At 37.2% G+C, this 20,812-nt stretch overlaps 4 protein-coding genes across 7 annotated transcripts in view; 3 read left to right on the top strand and 1 right to left on the bottom strand.

The window, feature by feature from the left end:
- Window positions 1–341: 341 nt before the first annotated feature.
- LOC145943770 (sialin) lies at window positions 342–5,737 on the bottom strand. 2 transcript variants are annotated; one of them, XM_083051585.1, is made up of 9 exons: window positions 4,777–5,136; window positions 3,827–4,032; window positions 3,339–3,560; window positions 3,109–3,193; window positions 2,729–2,895; window positions 2,259–2,408; window positions 1,854–1,986; window positions 1,351–1,604; window positions 342–885 (listed from the first exon to the last, which is right to left on the bottom strand). In XM_083051585.1, the coding sequence occupies exons 1-9, from the start codon at window positions 4,859–4,861 to the stop codon at window positions 592–594; spliced, it is 1,596 nt and encodes a 531-aa protein (XP_082907711.1). In that variant the 5' UTR covers window positions 4,862–5,136; the 3' UTR covers window positions 342–591. The 2 variants fall into 2 exon arrangements, with proteins under 2 accessions (XP_082907711.1, XP_082907712.1); XM_083051586.1 differs by lacking the exon at window positions 4,777–5,136 and adding an exon at window positions 5,445–5,737 and having other exon boundaries at window positions 343–885.
- An 826-nt stretch (window positions 5,738–6,563) lies between these two features.
- The window catches only part of LOC145943900 (uncharacterized), an 80,480-nt gene continuing 66,231 nt past the window's right edge, over window positions 6,564–20,812 (top strand). Inside the window, exon 1 of the mRNA XM_083051815.1 lies at window positions 6,564–7,009. The gene's annotated coding sequence lies outside the window, so the exon portion shown is untranslated. The remainder of the gene's footprint in view (window positions 7,010–20,812) is intronic.
- Window positions 13,770–17,088, top strand: Xport-a (exit protein of rhodopsin and TRP A). Of its 2 annotated transcripts, XM_083051822.1 has the most exons (3): window positions 16,249–16,388; window positions 16,478–16,579; window positions 16,805–17,088. In XM_083051822.1, exon 3 carries the CDS (start codon window positions 16,825–16,827, stop codon window positions 17,086–17,088), a length of 264 nt encoding a protein of 87 aa, XP_082907948.1. In that variant the 5' UTR covers window positions 16,249–16,388; window positions 16,478–16,579; window positions 16,805–16,824. The 2 variants fall into 2 exon arrangements, with proteins under 2 accessions (XP_082907947.1, XP_082907948.1); XM_083051821.1 differs by lacking the exons at window positions 16,249–16,388; window positions 16,478–16,579 and adding an exon at window positions 13,770–13,912.
- LOC145943903 (uncharacterized) lies at window positions 17,362–20,237 on the top strand. Of its 2 annotated transcripts, none has more exons than XM_083051820.1 (2): window positions 17,362–17,497; window positions 18,045–20,237. In XM_083051820.1, exon 2 carries the CDS (start codon window positions 18,057–18,059, stop codon window positions 18,774–18,776), a length of 720 nt encoding a protein of 239 aa, XP_082907946.1. In that variant the 5' UTR covers window positions 17,362–17,497; window positions 18,045–18,056; the 3' UTR covers window positions 18,777–20,237. The 2 variants fall into 2 exon arrangements, with proteins under 2 accessions (XP_082907946.1, XP_082907945.1); XM_083051819.1 differs by having other exon boundaries at window positions 17,379–17,497; window positions 17,919–20,237.

Raw genomic sequence — 20,812 nt, 5'->3', positions numbered from 1 at the left:
GTATGTAACAGAGTTGGGAAATAGCGCACGTGGAGAAAATCACGGCGATGCATTCTGATGAAGCGAGGCTGCTACAACAATAGTCGAAAGCAAATAATCTGAGACAAAAAAAAAGACAACACTTAACCCTTACCTGTTACTCACTCTCGTTGAATTTCTAGCTCACCGTTGGTGTTCTTACTCGACTTTCCACAAGTCGGCGAATCTACTCATTATTATTCATGGCATCGTTTCGCAATGATTTTATCTCTAGAGACAATGTTCTCAAACGTTTCACTAAATCAGAGACAATTTGTAACAAAAGATCATTATCCGTAAGAAAGTAGATCCGCCGCTTACAGATTGATAAAAATCAGATAGGTCTTTGGTAGATCTCTTTTTTATTATATTATTCTTCGAAGACAACTTGTTTTAATCGTATAAATATATAATCCTTACTCTTAAATCCTTATATACATTCATCGCGTTAATTCGTGATACGTTTATTGTACAATTTTCTCTATCATGATAGTAAAAAATACGAAGCGACAGAAATCCTTGGCGTAAGATGGGGCAAAAAAATGGCACAGAGAATTTCCACGTAGGTCTAATTCAATTAGAGGCGATCGAGATTTTGGAATGAATAGACGCGGAGCGAGGGACGTTCTTCAGACTCTCAACGTCATCATCTAGCGCGTAAGGCCCGAAAGGCTCGGTCTGCACGCCCACGTCTTCGTGATCGAGCTCGAGGGCGTCCTGCTCGTAGATTGCGTCGTGACTTCGCGGTCTCGCCACCGATGGGATCCACGGTTGCGGAACGCCTTTGCCGAGCGCGAGAAAAACCGCAGCGGTCGTTAACAAGACAACGGATGCGACACCGAACACCAATCGCCAAGAGCCAGCGATCTGAAACAGGCGAGAGACGCCGTTCTCTCTTCGCAATTATCGTCATTTGCGTTAAATCTGAATAAGGCGACAGATTGCAGAAGCAAATCGCGACTAGTTAAAAATCTGAATTTCTTCAATATTGCGATTGCAGCTTCCAATTTTCACTTGAGGGATACAGAAACAAAAGAAGTGCACATTATGCAATTTCCCAAGATTTGTGAAGAGAGACATTTAGATAAATCTAGATTCTTTTTTATTTAAGAATTATAGATATGCTAATTATTTTTTATTTTAAAGTGTAATAAATTAATATAATATAATCAGAAAAAAAAAGAAACAAGACGAGAAACGATTCAACGCTAAATTCTTCTTACGCAATCGACTTCCTACTACAGCGTTCGCGGACGACGAAACTATTTGGCGCGTTACATTTACGCGAACGGATGGCGCGCGCGTGTCATGTCCGGTAATAATGCGACTTACGGAACCGTGAAGAGCCTGGGTGACGAAGTAATTGGCAGCCAGCAATCCGGCGGCGCCCAACGTGGAGCAGAGAGCGCACGCGGCTGCGGCACACGCCGGCGATTCCGCAGGTGCGAGATCGGCTATGGCCGCAAGTGCACCGGCCGGTGCGGTACCGGAAACGAGAAGGGCGGCTATCCCCAGCCAGGCGGCGCCCAGGGCCTGACATCCGGCGTAACCGGCGACGAAGAGGAGAGCCGCGGGGATGAAGTGCGCTGATCGCATTTGTTTATTATTATTAATATTAAGCCGCCAGATAAATAGGAAGAGAAAGTATATTATCCTCTATCATAATTTAATATTATAAATTTAGATTAAAGTGCTATTTCATTCAAAATTTTCGTTGAGAACAAAAAAAATTATCGCTTCGAACGTAAATTAACTTGATTATTAAAATAATTTAAAAATTCTTGTACGCGTGTTGTAGATATAATGCCATTTACAAAGGTACGTATATAACACACCTGTGTAGACGACTAACTTTCTCGCCGTAGTCGTGGATACTATTTTAGACTCGCGAACGTGATCCACCAATAGACCGCAGGTCAGCGCAGCCATGAAGTGACCGATGTGAGGTAACGTGGTCAACACCGAGTCCTGAATTGGATCACAACTTATTGTTAGTAGTAACCAGACGAGACCCGTTATTGCGGCTTGCAGCCGTTCCGCAATATCGATCGGTTACGAAACTGAACCTCTGACTCTTGTGCCGTTATATATAATTACGTATAGTAATATGAAATTTATATATCTCTTTTCCTTTTTCCGCCTTGTATTCTTTTATATTTTTATAGCTTCTATACTTTTTTAACGATCGACGAAAAAAATTTTATAATAATGATAATCACACAAAATCCCTGCCAACTTACGTTAGCTGTAGAGAAACCATATATGAGCTTCAGGTACTTCGTCATGCCAAGAGCAAGAGTCGCGTCGCCCCATTGATTACCCATAGTCGCCACTGCGGACGCCCAGACGGGTACAGATCTCAGTAGCTTTCCCCATGGTATCACAGCCGCCTGCGATTATCAGCACGTGATTTTATACATACATATATATATATATATATATATATATATATATATAATATCACGTACTCATATCCGGAAATGATCTCGTAAGTCGGTTATACATGCATAAAAATCTTACGTCAACGTTACAACAGTCTAAGAAATTTATCGCAGATTTGATTGGCGGATGAAAAATTTCTAAAGTCTGTATAAGAATTTTTCAATTATCTATCCCAGCAATCTCTTAAATTATTATAATATATAAACAGCGAATTAGCTTATTCCCGTGACGAGTCAGTTCGTTAAACGGTCCGGAAGCGTGCGCTTACGTTTGTATCGTGTTGATAAGACCTTGGTGAATCCTTGACGAATCGACCGAAGGCGAAATACCAGCACAGTGCTAGAAGAACCAGACCGTAGCACAAAGAATCGCGGCCAAACATTCGTACCACCGCGGTGCCCAGCCATCCGGTGAGGCAATAACCTACGCTAACAGCTAAAAGAGGACGGGAAGATTAGTCCGATTAACATGAATCATGCAGCGCATTCGGTGGAACGCTTTAAAAAATATTCCGAAAAAGTCGTAGTATATCTTTTCCCAACTATGTCTTTCTTACAAAACAATACTGAAGATCGGAGATCGGAGAGCTCTTATTATACTCATCCACTCTTTACTTCTCATTTAAAAAAACCGCGACCACAAACATACCCGCGTAACAACTGAAGTACCAGCTTCTGTGATGACTTTTAAACCACGTCATAGCCAGCATGTGAGCAGCAGGCATAGTTGCGCCCTGCAAAAGACGGGATGTCGTAATAATTTCTCCGCGTTTCACGTTCATGTGCGCGCGCCGTGTTTTACGATAATATTATACGCGAAACCTCGCGTTGCGAAGCATCTAAAGAAATGGCGTCAATAAGATCTGCTCGCCGACTTACGGTGCATAATCCTTGAACTAAACGAAGCGCAACGTGCGATGGTCCGCGCCAGGCGGCGGGTATTAACAGAGACACTAAACAGGCACTGAGGACCGCGCGTGAGAACACCATGGAGGGCCCGGATCGACCCCATACCAAGCAACCTCCGAGAATCGGACCGGCGACCTGTCCCCATAAGAATGCCTCGCGCATGTTCGATTCCGCTCGCTCCTCCTGCGGCAGCTGTCATTCATAATATACGAATTATAAACGTGTCTATCATTTTATTAAGCATTTCTATTCTTCGCACAATATTAAGTATATTTTCCTCCTTGAGATTGCTCAAAATTTTAACAATTAAAGTAAACGTGCAACGAAAGAGAATTCAACATTAATCTCGCTTAATTTATGTGTTCGCGCTGATAAATAAAAATTTAATAGAGAAATATAAAATAGTGGAAAGAATTTAGATATGAAGCAAAAATGCTTTTGAGAGAATATATATATACCTCCATAAATATAATCTCAAAGTCCTCGGTGCGATTACGGCTGGTGATATTGACCAGCATATCACAGTGCCAAGACGTATCGATGATGGCATGATTGTCTTTCTGATTCGCCAGCAATGCGACCGAGGAACTGACTTCTACCGCGCCGCAAAGCGCGAATCCAACTGCGACTAGCGCGGCAACGATATGTCGCGCCCGTACAGCCGCTTAAGAATAACAATATAATTACGTAACACGTCATAGTACTCGTGATTAGTTAATCAAATCGCCGGTAAGGTTGGAGCAATAATTTTCTCACCATTAAATTGCTATTAAAAATTATTTAACAATTCTATTTAACTAATTATGCTGCGTTGATAAAAAAAGGCACAAATATCTTATCACGTCGAATTATTAGTAAAAATTACTAAAACTTTGAATGTGAAAAATTCGAATAATTTTTGTTGAATTTTGTGTTAGCAAAAATTATTAAATAAAACGGTTGAATTGAATAATGATATCTTACGAATTATATACCGAATTAAAATTTTTACAGAATCGTATTCTCGACAAATTCGAGGTAAAGTAATGGCAGCAGAAATTTTCGTATACATATATATACATATGTATATTCATTATCGTAGTCTTCAAACATCCGAGCACGACAATATTTGATTTTGATAACTTACTCAAATAGTTGGTACAATGATATCTGCGTATCAATTCTAAACTTAAGAAGCATTTAAAAGTGATTTTTACGCCAGTATAAAAAATAATATTAATATTAAAATATGTGTGCATTACAGAATGATGTAAAAATAATCGTAATTACATTACATTGAATAAATTAATGTACATCTTTATATGGTATCGCGAGAGTTATTTAAATTTTGACAGTATGAGATGTGAAATAAAATTAAATCTTACACGATGAAAAATAAAATTAATTGCAGTGATTAAAATTAACAAACCTCGAACCTCTTGAGCAGCGAGCTTTAATTGACAACTGCCATGTTTAACAAACTGCACGCTACCTCTTTTAACGAAGTCTGCCATCTCACACAACTAAAAAATAATGAGACCTACGCGACATCTCGCTCTTATCACTCCCAGTGTTTGATTCTTCGCACACTATCTCTCCAAATATATTTCAGGTAACCTCGACTTTAGCTCGACGATAATATAACACGAATAGCTGACACTTTTAGACAATAAAGTGATCGCACAACGTTATTAATTTTTTTAATAGCAAAAAAATTTGCAGTGAAAAAATAATCTCATGATTGATTCTGATACAAATTTGTTTCACACGGAATTTGTCGGACAATGGATGCACAACATTATAATTAGGAATAATAAATGAAGGAGAGTAATTTTGCTAACACAAAATATAATTTCTAACAAAATATAGACCGTAAGATTTTCGATACAGAAAAATCGATTATAATTTAAAATAATCGAATCTGTGGCTAAAATCATATCATAATAATTCGACAATATATATTTAAAATAATTAATAAGTCATTCTGTTTAACTTTACATCGCGAAATGTTGATTAATTTTCAAATCGCAAACAATGCACCGATAATTCCAGAAAACATTGCCGAGGGAGAAGTCAATTGAGGACACACATATATACCTCTGACCTCGAGTGCCGCATGTCTCAACTGGACGCTACCGCGTTTAAGACGAACCAGCGCCGCCATCGTCGTCAAATGAGCTGGCACACTGATTGCGTTTCCATGATATAGAATCGATACTTCAGGCACATATCATCGAAAAATTCGCGGCTCCTTTTCGGCCACTTTTGCGTCGCGCGACACGAGCGAGATGTAACAGCGAGTTACGCGAGCCATACTGATCATCTGGCCGGTGCGAGTGAATGAACATCTCCGTTAACGAGACTTGATACAATAAGTACCTATGCCGGTCAGCCTTGAAGCACCGTGTGCACGAGGCCCGCCTCGCAATATTTTCCCCACACGTCGACGTGTCGAGCGATATCAACACCGATAAAGATCTCTACGCGCATCTGTTATATATATTTTTTTAAATCTTATCGCAATGCGTGATGCAATAATAAATATTTATAAATTAATTAATGCATTGATATGTGCAAACGCTATTTCGCTTGCGTAACGAGAAATATTGTTAGAGTATATCATTAAAAAATTAGAAAAGCATGTAATAATATGTTTAGATCTTACATTTCGTATCTGTCAAAATAATATTTCATAACAATTTCAATACGATACATTGGAATTTCATTAAAAGATACTTGACGAATATATATTATTCAAAAAACTTTTTCGATTAAAGAAATTAAAAAATCGCTCTTTCTCGTCTTTAAGCTTCAGAGTTAATTCGAGTCGTTTTGTACATATATTACTATGATATAATTAGCGTAACAAATTACTCAAAATCAAGCAAACTATCGATAGCTGGTAACGAAGAAAACCTGGTTAAAAGTTTCTGCCGCGAGTATTCCGCCTTTATGAACCTACAGACCTGCAACTACAGACATGCCATGATAATACTTTAAGATGTTGAACCATCCACCATCCGTAGTTCACAGCCTGCGTTACCAACTTATAGTCGGCTAGTTTTAACATCGGTCGACTATAGATTCAAGAACACGAACCGGGGCCTGATCTATGAATCATCCTGCACCAAGTCCCAGCAGGTCGCGCAGCAGGTAGTTAGGTCCCCTTCCCTAAACCTGCCACCAGCGGGGACCAAGCAGGATACCACCTGCGTAGCGATTGGTCAGTTTGCAGGCAGGTCAAACGGCAAACACGTCGATCGCTCGGAGTGTGTTTGTCACACTTATCTGCCGCTTCGGAGTTAAAGCGCGCAATTTTCGCGGTCTCGCATTATTCGCGTCTCACCTCGCGGTGAACGGCGCACGCACGTGTGACACAAACCGTCCGCAACGTTTCAGAATCCCGAACGGTGAATCCCGGACAGAGAACGCGGAACGACGCGCTAAAGGGGGGCTCTATAGAATCCGAGTTACGCCAGCGTCGAGAATTGCTTTTCAAACAACCGCAGGACAAAATGCGGCGTGTCAGTGCGCCCGGCTAATTTGACGTGTGCAACGTGCAGTATTTTCTTACAGTGGTGTGCCCTTCCTGGGGATCTACATCGCGCGAACTGGTGATCGTCGCGAAGGTGAATATCGAGGGAGGAGGAATTCGCGACGAGGTGAGTGGACGTTTTGATTGCGTTTTGACCGTTTGCTCTAAAGTAAAGTTAGGTATTCTGCTGGGGTCCGAACAACGAACGAACTTGCCTCCTCCCGCCTTTACACCGTCTCCTCACCGACCCCCCCTCGTTCCGACACGGACAATACGGCTCTCCGAGAGAGACCAGCAAAGGGCATTCGGATCCATTCCGATCGAAAGGACTTAAAGGATCCTTTGAACGATCGGAATGCGTGCCCGCGCATCTCTTTCATCTCCTCTCCTTCTTCCTCTCATCCGGATCCCTTCCCCATCTCGTGTTCTCATCCACTCTCTCGTTTCACTCTCGCCTTCGCTCCGTACCGCTCTTGAGAATTTTTGTCTTATTTGATTTGTTTTCAAGCTTAATACCCCGTCTTAATACTAGTTCCTGAAGACTCGCGTTAATCTCTAACGAGCGCCTTCTTTCCTCTGTCGATCTCCCTTCTCCTAATTTATCGCGAAAACAGTTTTCCTCTCTCTGCCATTAGAATTATAATTCTTATTCTCGTCATTAACATTCTCGCTATCGCTACAGTTCCCGTCGTTGCAACTGCTCTGATAATTTCGCAGAAGATGCTAACGAGTTCCTCTATCTCCGTCTTGCATCAGCATATTTTGTAATTCATCACGGAAGATTATTACAACGAATAATGCACTATTGTATTATAAGCCAATGTGTATTTGATTATTAATTTTTTTAAAGAATTTTTTTTTATGTATGTATACCCCGCGAAAGTTTTATAAAATTCTTTGCTTTTCTTATCCCGCGATTCCCCACTGTCTCTCCTCTCTTTCCCTTTCTCTCCTTCTCCCATTCTTTTGGAATGCGCTTCTCGAGGATCCCGACATATTTCTGGTCGTAGGATCATCCGTAACAGGTTCTTAAGCTAGAGTTTCGAGCTCCCGTTTCTGCCTGTTAGAAATACGCGGTTTCGTACGAGTTCGGGGGTCGCCAATTGTCAACTTTCAAAAATCAATTTTGAGCGATTTAAACAAGGATTACGAAAAATGCAGGACAAGTCCATGAATATAAACGTGTCAAGCTAATTAATAATCATGGGAATTTACGAACTTCCATCGTCGCTACTTGTACTGATTTACATAGGAACTCTAAATACTGTTATCTCTCGCTCACGTGGACGCACTCATATGATAATCCTTGAAAGTTGCCATTCATCAAAATTAAGTTAATCGTATATAACAAAGTGTATCTTTCTACTTTCAAAAATAACACTAAAAGAAAAATAAAATGTTTTTAAGATTAATGCAATGAGAGATGTTCTCATATGCAATAGTATTGCTAGATTATAATAAATATTTATATTTATATTTCAATTATATTATTATATTATTTAATTGTATTATAATATTATTTTAATAATAAAATTTTATATTAAACATTTTAATAAATCATCGCTGAGAAGCGTTTTAGATTGATTAGATTTGTTAATTCATTTTCTAATCAAGAGATATCGTTAATATTTAATATTTAAATCTATATATAAATATAATTAAAATCTATTTATATCTATTTATCGTAATACAAATAAAAATGTTGTTATTGCAAAGGCAAATATCTTATTCTTGTATCGGTTTTAGTTAAACGAATAGAAAGAAATCTTTATATTAAATTCTTCCAATGTTTTCGCCGCATAATACAATGATTATTCCGCTTGTATATCAGTAGAAATGCATAAATCTGCACGACGAAACTGTCACACGTCGAGCGGATCCGGGCGACGTAACCGGAGCAGTTTCGACGTGCGACGACCTTACACGCGTCGTAACGCACCGTTGTCGTACGTGCTTTGAAAATCGCGCACACACGAATACCGTTGCATTAAGGTCGTTCACTTATATACCTACCTAGCTACCTGTCGACTGCACAGGAAGAACCGCTGGTGTTTGTGCGCGGCGAATTGCGGAAGAAAATGAATACGTTCGCGAAGACGACGCGTATGTGTGTGTCGTTTCCTCTCTTCAACGCGGGTTATTTTACGATGCTCTGCTTTTTGCGAGCTTGGCCGAAACTCACGTACGACGATTCCGAAGCGAAAGTTCCGAGAGATCAACTAGGAACAGTCTGGCAAATGCATGCAACAATCTTTACGTGACATCTCGATCTCATTGTTGATGATCACGTTTTGGACGCGCTACGTGCTTCGAGAAAATACGTTGCATCAGTTATTTAAGTTAGGTATAAAAATGTCGTCTCTCATTATGATGGCATGAATTGTATATTCTATTTATTTAAAAAAATATATTATAATATTACTACAACCATGTGAGAAAAATACTTTTCTGATAATGTGATCTTATTGTTTGAGATAATAATACACGCCAAGCAAAAATAAGCAAGCATCATTCTCTGTTATAAATGTATGTAAAATTCTAAAAAATATAAAGCATTATTACAATAGGATTCAAATTTTAATAAAATCGCATAAATGATATCGATCTGATTTTTGTAATATCGGTTTCTAAAACTTCGATGCATGTAAAAAAAAACACTATTAGAAATAATTTCAAAGTTATATAATCATGGAATTATACTGTGCACAATGTCGCGGAAATTTGACGAAAAAATCGCTATTCTGTTGATTGGAATTGCATGTTACATAATAAATTATATAATTCTGAATTCTGGTTTTAAAGAACAAGCACAATATACAGGTATCACTCCTTGAATATATAATTTATAAATATGTATGAAATATGTGTGCTAGAACGACGGGGTCTCGCATGGATAATTTAAATCAATTCCGCAGTTCTCTAATCTTCGGAGCACATCAAACAGAGTGAAACGCGCGCTTTCGTGTGCTGTATCGTTATAAGCGGATATATGTATATAAAATCGCGTCACACCCCAAATACGTGGTGCCCTCGCGAGACCCAATTAACTGCGCTGGCGACTGTAAATCGATGCATCTGATAATCTCTAATTAGAAAATTCACTACTGACTGGAAGTAGGACACGCGACATGCGAAGAAGGACACGACGGTACAAAAGTGAAACTAGATTTTCTCTAGCGCCGATTCAATTCGCAGCGTGCGAATTGCTTTACGGTCCATTTGCGTGTCTCCCCTAATTGCTCCGAAAGTTCACTCCCCCTCGTCAAGCTTGAAAACGGAAGCAAAAATTAAGGATTCCGGACTACTTTCTTTTTGCTGACTCTAAGAATATGTCAAGTAATGAGAAACTAGAGTCATTACAGCTGTATTCTTTGACGCGAAGCGAGAACCTATATTATTGCGTGATTGTTTTGCGAAAATCTTGTGTCTTGTAATATACACAAGAAGTATCTTCTGTATTAATTTTATACGACAAATACATTTTCTCTCATCGACATTTTAATAAAATCAAAATTCTCATTACAAGAAAATAAAATTAGGAATTCTACTTTCAACGAGAGCGAGAAATCCTCCATTAGCTTTTCAGAAACAGTCACGGAAACTGAGATTTCTAAGGGAGTTTACGAAGGAAGGAACGTGCTGTAAATAATTAGCTTTGCTGAAATACGATAAGATGCGAGTCATTATAAACATAAAAAAGTCATGCAAAGATGCGAGAGCGCGACGCTTGAAACCAATTACTTATTAAATCTTCTCTGTGTTGCATAATTCGAGTTGATGAATACGTCTCGAAATGTTTATAAAGTCTTAAATTTGTCGGACGATAAACTTGATATTAAACGCAGATTTAAGAAATCTCTCGGCGAAACTCGTCGGGCGTTTCGAGAGTTACGAAGGAAGTTTGCATATCGCGTCTAACGGCAAAGTTTATAAATTTTAGCGGCCTATTCGCGCACCGAAGTCATTTGCCGAAGAGCAATTTGCTTAAAACGGACGGTGTTATAGCTACGCTATTTTTATGTAGCCAAGAATACGGTCTAATAGCTCCCACGAGAGTGGATTCTATAATTCACGACTATAATTATTTCCGCATACAGTCTAATACTCGTCCACTTTCGTCATTGATTGCGTGAAGTCGACAATATATTTCTCGCCACGATTTCAGCATCGTAAAGGAGGAGATGACATGACGTAATGCGATGCAGCAATTAATGCTTTTAGCTAAAGTGTAGACGGTCATAGAATGCAACAGCATTTTTTTAAGAAAAATTGATTTAGTTGAAATAATTTTTTTTTACGATATTTTACATGATTGTCTTGTTTCTACTCATATGTGTATATCAATCATTAATACTTAAATTTTATCAATTATAATGCGTTAATCTAAAATGTTATGTCATTATATACGTCCAATGAAAGAGATTATTTGATACAGAAATCATTGGGCATAGGAAGGGCAAGATGCATTTAAGCAGAATATTTTGGGTACGAAATCTAGTCTAGTTATATCGTTGTACGTATAAAATATAGCAATACAGAATTGTCGCAATACAGAAAACATTCCCAGGGGACCTTGCGTCACACGGATACAAGGTACGTTACTTATGAGGAGCGATCTGGAAATTCCTCAGAGATGCAGAACACTCGTTGACTATTAGGGGAAGCTTTTCACCGTCCGATTCGCAATTTTCCTCGCCATAAGCGGTAGGAGCGTGCGTGTCGTCACAATCGGAGAAAACACATAAATTGTATAACATTTTCTAGAATCCAATTGAGTCTTCACGTAGGGCTATAATATTATTGGTCACGCTGCATTTACTTTAACAAAATTTTTCATGAAGTCCCAAAGCAATCCTTTTTGAGATCAAAGCGTTACGAGTTTACGAATAACTAAAAAAAATGAATGAAAAGAATGAATGAACTCAAATAAATGAGAAAATGGGTGAACAGCCATGATATATTTTTATCTGTCAGAACTTTTGAAGATTATATAGCGTCTCGTAATATAATAGTATAATTTTAGTTACTTATTTTTTTTTCTCTCTTTGAGAAAGAAAAAATACAACAATATAGAAAATAATATTAAGATTAAAAAATTCATTTAAAGTGACAAAAATTCAAAATTTATGTAAATATGTATTATATATTATATAGTGTATTACATATATACCTAATTAATATAATTACTTGCTAATAATTAAAATATTATTTTACGATTATTCAAAGATTAAAATAAAAGGTAACAAAAGATTAAAAATTATACATCCCACAAGAATTTTCGTTTGACGATACGAGTATTTGATGCGAGATTTTTAATTTTTTTTTAATAACGCGGGCAAGATTCTCTCGATAAAGATCACTTTGAAACTTTATGTATATCGAATATCGATGATGGCGCGGGTAATACTTTCGGAGAAAATTGCATTGAACATACCGGGTCATTCGCCGCTGTCAGTGAGAAATACATCTATGATCCTTTGGCATTATCAGCGAAACGAAGTATCGGAGATAACCGTGTTACGAGTCAATCTCTCCGCCAAGAATAAACAAGTCCCCGGAGGGCTTTGATGGAGACGGCGGGAATAGTTCTTATTCCGGTCGCGAAACATTCGATGAATCCCATTCGCGTCCGAATTACTTTAAACTTTATTTCACGGAAATGCTCTTCGTCCATAAATCGCGAATGATTCATAATAATTTCACGAATTAATAATTTCTATTTTTTTATTATACACGACCCTTTTCGTATTTATCAATTCGCACACAAAAATTTTACCGCCATTCAAATTGAAATATTTAGAAGACAGAACAGGTTTTCCGCATAAGTGTTGCAATTCCCTTATTCCCTTATGAGCATTTGCGAGCTCTCTTATTTTTTGCATAAGCGTGGGCGTTTGTTTCCAACGCATCTCGAAACAAATCTCTTTCCGATATCTCTTCGACAGGAAATTATATTTGCACCAATATCTCTGAACAACTCTGTCATCAGAAAGTGTTCGATGATGCGAGTGTTCGTTTGCACGCATTGTAGTCGACACTCCACCGCTATTTATACATGTCCTCTGAATAGAAGTAGAAACCGCATATCTCTATCGCACAATTTTAGATGTCTCGCATGATTAATCGAGCTTCTTCGTGAAGCATATGGAAAATGTTGCGTGCAATCTAATCGATCGGAAGATGACAACGTCGGATTTCAAACCATTCATCGGTGATTTATAACCGCTCGCGAATGATAATTACCAGATTGTGTATCATAAAATAACTGTTTAAGTCGAGATTGCGCTATTAATTTACATATGAAGATAAGAAAAATATAATAGTGGGAGGAGGTCACAAGATAAATTCGACTATTAAACATAGGAAAAACTAATGACGGTATAGATTAAAAATAACTTTGAACTTGCATTATTTGCAGATTTACATCAGTTTTCGATTCATGCTATAGCTAATTTTTTGTGCAAATCTAATACTCTCTTTTATTAGAGTTATAATTGATAATTTTGTTTCGTCCTTATTTAAGATATCCATATTTTTACGTTTAAATAAATGAAAAAAATAAATAGAAGATATATTCAAATTCTTGGCCATTTTAGCATTAGAGCCATAATATTTGAATAATATTAAATAGAATTTTTAAATAATCGTATATGCGACGAAATGTAGTGTCAATATATTCCCAATTTTTATTCGCGAGATTACAGCGTTGCATGTAAAAAATATAATAGGGAGGATTTGTATAATATTGAATTTACTAGAAATATTTTAGAACGTCATCACGCGCATGCTATGCAAGCTTCGGCACTGTCGCGAAATCTTGTAATGAGCTTACCAAGCCGGGAAGCCTTATATTGGCACGTTCCGCGGCAAAGTAGACGCGAAAAGTGGCAAACCGTTGCTAGCAGTTATTGCGTGCGTCACGTTGCTGAGATTTCATGCTCCGTAAAAAGCCGTAAAAAAGCGAGCTACTTGGAACCAATTCGTAACAGATTCACACAGATCTGATAGATTGACGAAGACACATAACGCAGTAAGTTTGATAATAATATTACAATTAAAAATACAAGTAGTCAAAGTGTTTTATTTTAATTTTCACAAAATTTAATTTATCCTACTTAAAAATATATAAAATTATGGTTTATTAATTTTTATATTTATATTTTATTTTGTTATATTCAGTTACATTTTTAAAACAGATTACAGTTAGTAAAAGTATCTACTATTAAAGTTAAAATCGGATCTGCAAATATTGATTTCAATATTAAACATCGTAAAAATATAATAGTGCTCTATATCTAAATTGCTGATATATAAAATAAAAATGTTTTTATTAAATAAACATATAATGTCTTAGCAAACATAATCGGGCAAGATCGAAAGAGAGAATTACTTTTACAAATGCCGAGAAAGTTGAACAGATGTCGAAATATTAAGTTTTCATTGAAACTACTTTTATACGTTTAAAATTTTTACTTTGTATCCATCCAAATCGGGAAAATCGATCTGCTACATCTCGTTAATAGCTACTACCACCACGTAATATCAATTATCAATTAATAATTTATGTCGCGAATTTGAGGGGAGTTGTCTCGTTACATAATAATTTACGGTAATCGGCTTCAGGAAGCCGATGTATGCGGGATGTAGTGGGATCAAGAACATCCACATATATACCCATCACTCTGAAATGCGCATGTGCATGAATGAACACGGCCGCACGCGGCATTCCTGCACATGGGAGAAACGTGCATACTTGAGAGTTGATGATCAGTGATTCGAATTTCGAGTTTAGGTTTGCATTCTTTTTCAACCTTTTCGACGAAGAAAATATTCGCGATTTTTAGCATTTTATCTAAACAAAATATCGCGATAGGGACTTTAATTTATGAAATATTAAGTGCGAAGATATATATTTGAATATATATGTACATATAATAATAATATATATAATTTCACGTTGAAATCGTGACAAAATAAATTACAAGCTTCATTTCACAAAGCGCTATTATTCAATGCTACTTGTCACTTGTCACAAGGTGGATCAAGAGTTACGGAAATTTGCAATTCACATAATATTTCTTCGCAGTTAGTTGTACGCGATTCAAAGCTAACTTGTTCGATTTGTGAGCAGTTTAAGCAGCTTTAACAACTTTTCACTCCCTATCTCGTTCTCTGCGTCTCCAATTGAGAACCGAAAAGAGAACGAAATTACAAAAATGAATATAGATCCTGAGATAGATCAAAGTTCACGTTGCATATCGTATCGAGTAAATTGCAAGGAGTAGTAGAATCGTTATCGACAAAGAACAGCCTTCACCAGAGCACGATCTCTGTATAATGCTCCATTTTCCGCTTCTTTCTCCCATTCTAATCTCTCGTTTCGTTTTACCAATGACTGACTGTCTGGTTACCAAAATTTGACTCTATTGTTCATAGTTCAATTTGACGAATAATAGGGATACGATGACTCGCGAGCGAGTTCACTCGACGAAAACGGGCGGGCGGCGGATTTCAAGTTGGAGCATATTAAGGTCAACGATTGATTGTAATTGTATTCGGTAATAGAGAACGTGTCACGTCTTATCGACGCTTTCATGACTCGTAAAGGGTGTGCCGCTAGAAGCAGAGCGAATCGATAGACGACTGATTTGTTTCAGTTCACACAAACGCTCGGACATCGTGCTTCGTCACGAAGAATAAAAGGCCGATAAAAGTTGTTTGTTCATTGTGAGTGGCGAAATCGTATGAAATTATGACAAAAACATCGCGTTATGAAGTGTCAAAATCATAAAAAAAATTTTGTATTGCCTTTGATCTATAATAATCAGAATAAAAATTGTTTCAATAAACTAATTTTGCTAAAATAATATTTATGACAGAAGATACATTAGAAACACAATATGAAAAGAAAAATCAATCTAGGTCCACTGTCACTTGCCGACTGTTACCAATAGTTGCATAATTGCTCACCCCATAATTAAATGGGTGCAATGTGTTACGTCACGAATGGAAAGTTGGTCACTATGAGGTAACAGTACAATGTCGTCCAATGCTCCACTTCTGAAATCGTCCGTCGAACACCCAGTTAGAAAAGTTGACTCGATCATTATTTCTATTCGAATACGCATCGGCATATATGCTTCGTCTTTATCGAAAACAATCGATGCACGCTTAAATGAAAATTACACGTTGATAGTATACGTCATAACGCTGTATAAATATTTATCTCGTACATGATAGGAACGAAATAAAATAAAAATAAAATTCTCTTAAAGCCCCAGTTTAAATTTCTGTGCACGGGACCACTTACTGTGCAATCTGTACGCAATAAAGTGACATGAAACGCGGCGACGCAATTCCGCGAGGGATGGAGCTTGCGGTCAATGAACGTGGAAATTGCAACGGAGGGGCAGTTATCGGCAAAGGACAGCCCGGAGCTGCGCGCGATCATTTCTATGGAAAGTGATACGTCCGGCGAGCCTTCACTCACGGTACATCCCTCTGCCGTAAGTGGAGAATCACTCTGTTGTGCGCGTAGTTACGAAAGTTTAATCTCTCTCTACCGTTGCTTTCATGCGCCACATATAAACCGTAGTTTCGTAGCGAGAGCTCGGGCTACATCATCGCATCAATATTATATCTCACCTCATCAAATATTTGGCCAGTTATAATTGAAGAGATGAGTCTGAAGACGAGGGTACATATATATTTGACTTTGACTTTATCGACTTTAAGGTAACATTGATCTTTTATCGTACATTTGTTCGTGAATGTGCTAAGTATTATTTCGTGCGATTATAAGTTAATAAAATATAAATATCTCAAAAAATATATACATTATTTTTATTATATATCAGCAATTTAGATGCAGAGCACCATCATATGTTTCTGCGATGTTCAACATTGAAATCGATACTTGCAGATGATCGCTGCACGGTCATTATGAAGAAACGCGGAAATAACGAGAACAAGGGTGGTAAGAGTCGTCAGAATACAAATAATACAACGGAGAAGTCGGATGTGGGAGATGTGAGCGACGACGACAATCAAGGCTTCGGAAACTGGCTTCGATCCAGCACCGGTGTCGAAATGATGCGACTTTTCGTAATTGCGAATTCGCTTTTGGTCTTTGTGACCATGGCTTGGCCGAATATGAAAGAATCCTTCTACCTCATCAGAGATTACTTCGCAGGAGAAGAGGATTAAATTAATTAATCGAGAGAAAAGATACTTTAAAAATAGCGTTACATAAATTTAATCAGTTTTAAAAACAAGTGTAGTTTCTCTATAAGGTAATATTATTCCTCAACAATAATCCTCAACAATAAATTATTACGATTGTTAGATATATCTTCGGCTTTATTTAAATCATTGATAAATCTGAAGATAAATTAGCACGTATTTTAAATTTGGCGTTGATATTAAAACAGACAAGTATTCCGAAACTGATAAAAAGCAGATAGCAGATAATTATTTAAATTGAGATTGCAATTTCGTAAAATTTATCTTGTTTATTGCTGATTATTGCTGACAAATGGGATGTAAATAATTTATCCTGTATTTACTTCTTCATCTAGCAAGTATACAAGATCGGCGAGAGATCCATACTAGGACGGTAAGCGAAGAATAATAGTGAGCTTTCACAAAAGATTTAATATTCTTGCAAATACAAACGCCTGTCAGAACTTTTTTTTCAAGCGACATTTGAAAGTCAGATGCACAGATCGTGATATTTGTGTAAGATAAAGCTCGTCTCTCTCTAGTTTTCTTGCTGCAAGTTCTAAAACTAGAAGGAATAAAAACGTCGTAGAAAACTTTTCGCAAAACTGGCGAATAAAAACCGGTTATTAAATCTTAATTTGAATTCTAAATCAATGTCGAATTTAACAATTTAAATTTTAGAAAAAAATATCCTAATAAAGTACGTTGTAAAAAATTTTATATTAAAATATAATATAAAATTAAATTAAATTTTATATATATATATATATTTTTTTTTTTATATACATTGCATCTCGCTAATCAACCACAAGCAGGACCTCATCATGTTAGTGTTCGCCATTCGCGGGATAGTTCTGCTCGGCGTGTTGAGCTGGTATAGTGCAACTGTGTGGAGGATGATCGATGGTTACTTCAAGGACCAATTTCGTGGTTACTTACAGAACGAATATCGCATGCGGATGAAAGTCGACGCCGAAAGCACCAAAGTGGGGCCATTGCCGGCCGAGACGAGTCTGAAATACGGCATCGCGGAGACCTACGATTCTGACACGACTTGTCCAGCCGACATTATAGAGGCTTGTCAGCAAGCAATAGGAGCTTCCAGCGGAACGTTGGAAGAAACGGTGGCAAGTGGTACCAGCGAAAACGCGGCCGACACCGTCGTCGACGCCACCGATAAAAATGCATTCTCGGAGAACGCATTTCCAGGTCAATCAGAGCTGGAAAGTAGGAAATCATCGAGCGGCAACGACGAAGAGCGGCGACCGAGTACCGTCGATGGAAACGGCGATCGTGAGAAAGAGGCGATCGAGAAATTTCCCGCCTCGTCCTCGCGTCGTCTCGAAAAATTACATCGTCTCGGCAAGAAGAGATTATCGAAAGCCTCGAATGAAATATCGCGGGAAAAGCCGAAGAAACGAAGAGTAAAGACAATTGTTCTTACGGATGCCGATTTCGCCGGCGCGAGGATCAGAAACGACGCGGACGACGATTTCTCAGAGTTCGACGAAGAAAAAGGTCAGAGAGTCCGCGAGGAAGGAATTCTCGTATCGGAGTTGCCGTTCAAGCCTAAAGCGGACATCGGCAACTTGGACAGGGTTACTGCAGAAGAGTTTTGTCCTCTGACCTTGGAGGACGAGGCTTCCTGCGGAGAAACCACCACGTGGCCGTGACTGCGCTTGATGCACGTCGTTGCGATGCGCGTCGTAGAATTGAAAGTGTTAGATCGCACGAGAAAAGTTATGCGTTAACAGCGGGGTCTCGAAAAAGACTTAGGGACATGCTGAGAGGAGAGAAATGAAGAAAACTGCGAATATTATTAGAATAAACCTGTTCAATCAGTTTTACTAAAGACACTGATAAGAGATGCAATATGAAGATATTTTAAATCTTCATATGTTTTTATTGGTATATATTGCAACTCTTTTCAGTTCAATTCAATAAGATTCAATAATAATATACAAGATATAAAATTATATTATCAATAAACTATAGCAATAATCTCTATCTTTGTATTTAATAAAGTAATTACACTAGATCTTAATTATATAAATACAACTTAATTTTGTGTTACTATATTTTATCTTTTTAAAATATATATAAAATACAAGTTCTATATAATATATATAATTCGTTTCTCATCGTTATATGTATAATAAATCTTGTTTTGTATTTCTCGTTACGTCTCTGTAAATTCAACATTTTATTAGAAAGAAAATTATCGCACTAATCGAGGGTACGTTTTCGCTGCCTAAGGATATTTCGAATCCAGGACAGATATAAGTAATTGCATGACTCGAATAGGGTCACTGAACAGAGACGTCACTGTCCTTTGACCTTAAAAGAAGAGATTCTACTTTATAAAGAGAAACTATCGATTGGCCGTGAGAAGTCAGAGAAATCGCGATATATGGTGTCGTATTGACTCTCAGCGGAAAAATCGTAAAATCACATGATTCGTTTGCAAATATCTCATAGTACACATGTGTGCACTGGAGGATGAAATAAAAAAATTGATATGTAAATGTTATTATAGACAGCATTGTCGCGTTACGTAAAGATGACAAACATATTAAGTATCATGTTAATTGCTAAGTGACACACGTAGGAATATATAATCTCAAGGAAAATTGTATAAGGCCAAGATAGTTTATATATATTCTTAACATTAACATGTGTCCAGCTTATTAGTAATAAAACTCACGAGTTATTAATAAAGCAATTATATTCTATGCTTCTACTTATTTGGCGCGACAATAAAACTCTGTAATTTCAATATATAAGCTGAAGAAGAGTATATATGTATAATTATGCATATATTTTCCGAGGGGCAGAGGGAATCGCATATTGTCTCAAGTAAACGAGAAAAACCTATTTTTTCTCGCAATATATTTAAAAAAGAATATTTGCGCTACACTATGTTCCTTCGTACTCGACTGAAGCGATTTTGCCGTCATTGAAGTTAATGATTTATTAACGGATATGTGCCAACGGTCCATATAAATCAGCTGTTCCGTTAGTGCAGTTAGATGCAAATGTAAACACATTAAGAAAGTTTATTCATCATTATTGAATCATAACAGTTTCTCAAGATTGTTCTAAATTCCTTTTATATTTTTTTATATTCTTTTTTGTTCCCTCAATGTAATTTAAAAAAATTTCATATACAAATGTATGTGTGTGCATGTATATAAGAAAAAAATTGTAACACATTTTAATTTTCTTCTTTGAAAAATCTCACGTTTTTATAAAATGAAATGCTACAATATGAAATTAACAATATTAATGGCAATTCGGTAATTTGCAAACTCTCGCATATATGTATAAAAGATTATATATTATTTTAAAATAATTTTGTTTTAACGGTAAAATATAGAAATCGGACGCAAACTACATTGGGGAAAAAAAAACCAATTATAATGGTCAAAAGGTGAATTGAAATATTTCAGCAGGTCGAGATTTTTGTTTTCTTGACACAATATAATAATGCCGCGTCATAGATTATCGGTCTACATTCGCATGCACATTGAAAATACTCGATACCGATGTTTTTTGTTATCTCGGAGAGCCTTGTCAATTGACTGTGTAAATTGAAACAATTTACATTCGTCAAGCACCCACGGTATCGATTGCATTTTAAAGCACTGACGTATGCGAACGTCCGCAAAGAATACTAACAGCGCTATTGAATCGCGAATAACGGCCATAC

The sequence above is a fragment of the Prenolepis imparis genome, unplaced genomic scaffold, assembly GCF_030444845.1.
Source record: "Prenolepis imparis isolate NDT839.2.m4 unplaced genomic scaffold, iyPreImpa1.0 SCAF_12, whole genome shotgun sequence".
Lineage (NCBI taxonomy): Eukaryota > Metazoa > Arthropoda > Insecta > Hymenoptera > Formicidae > Prenolepis > Prenolepis imparis.
The sequence above is the reverse complement of the archived record's forward strand: the minus strand, read 5'-3'. Positions and strand labels throughout refer to the sequence as shown.

Coding starts and splice junctions, on each gene's coding strand:
- LOC145943903 (XM_083051819.1), top strand. CDS start 17,928: ATGTTAGTGTTCGCCATTCGCGGGATAGTTCTGCTCGGCGTGTTGAGC.
- LOC145943770 (XM_083051585.1), bottom strand. CDS start 4,861: ATGGCAGACTTCGTTAAAAGAGGTAGCGTGCAGTTTGTTAAACATGGC. Junction 2,409..2,728: donor CTTATCAACACGATACAAAC/GTAAGCGCACGC, acceptor TGATAATCGCAG/GCGGCTGTGATACCATGGGG. Junction 886..1,350: donor CCCAGGCTCTTCACGGTTCC/GTAAGTCGCATT, acceptor CGCCTGTTTCAG/ATCGCTGGCTCTTGGCGATT.
- Xport-a (XM_083051821.1), top strand. CDS start 16,825: ATGAAGAAACGCGGAAATAACGAGAACAAGGGTGGTAAGAGTCGTCAG.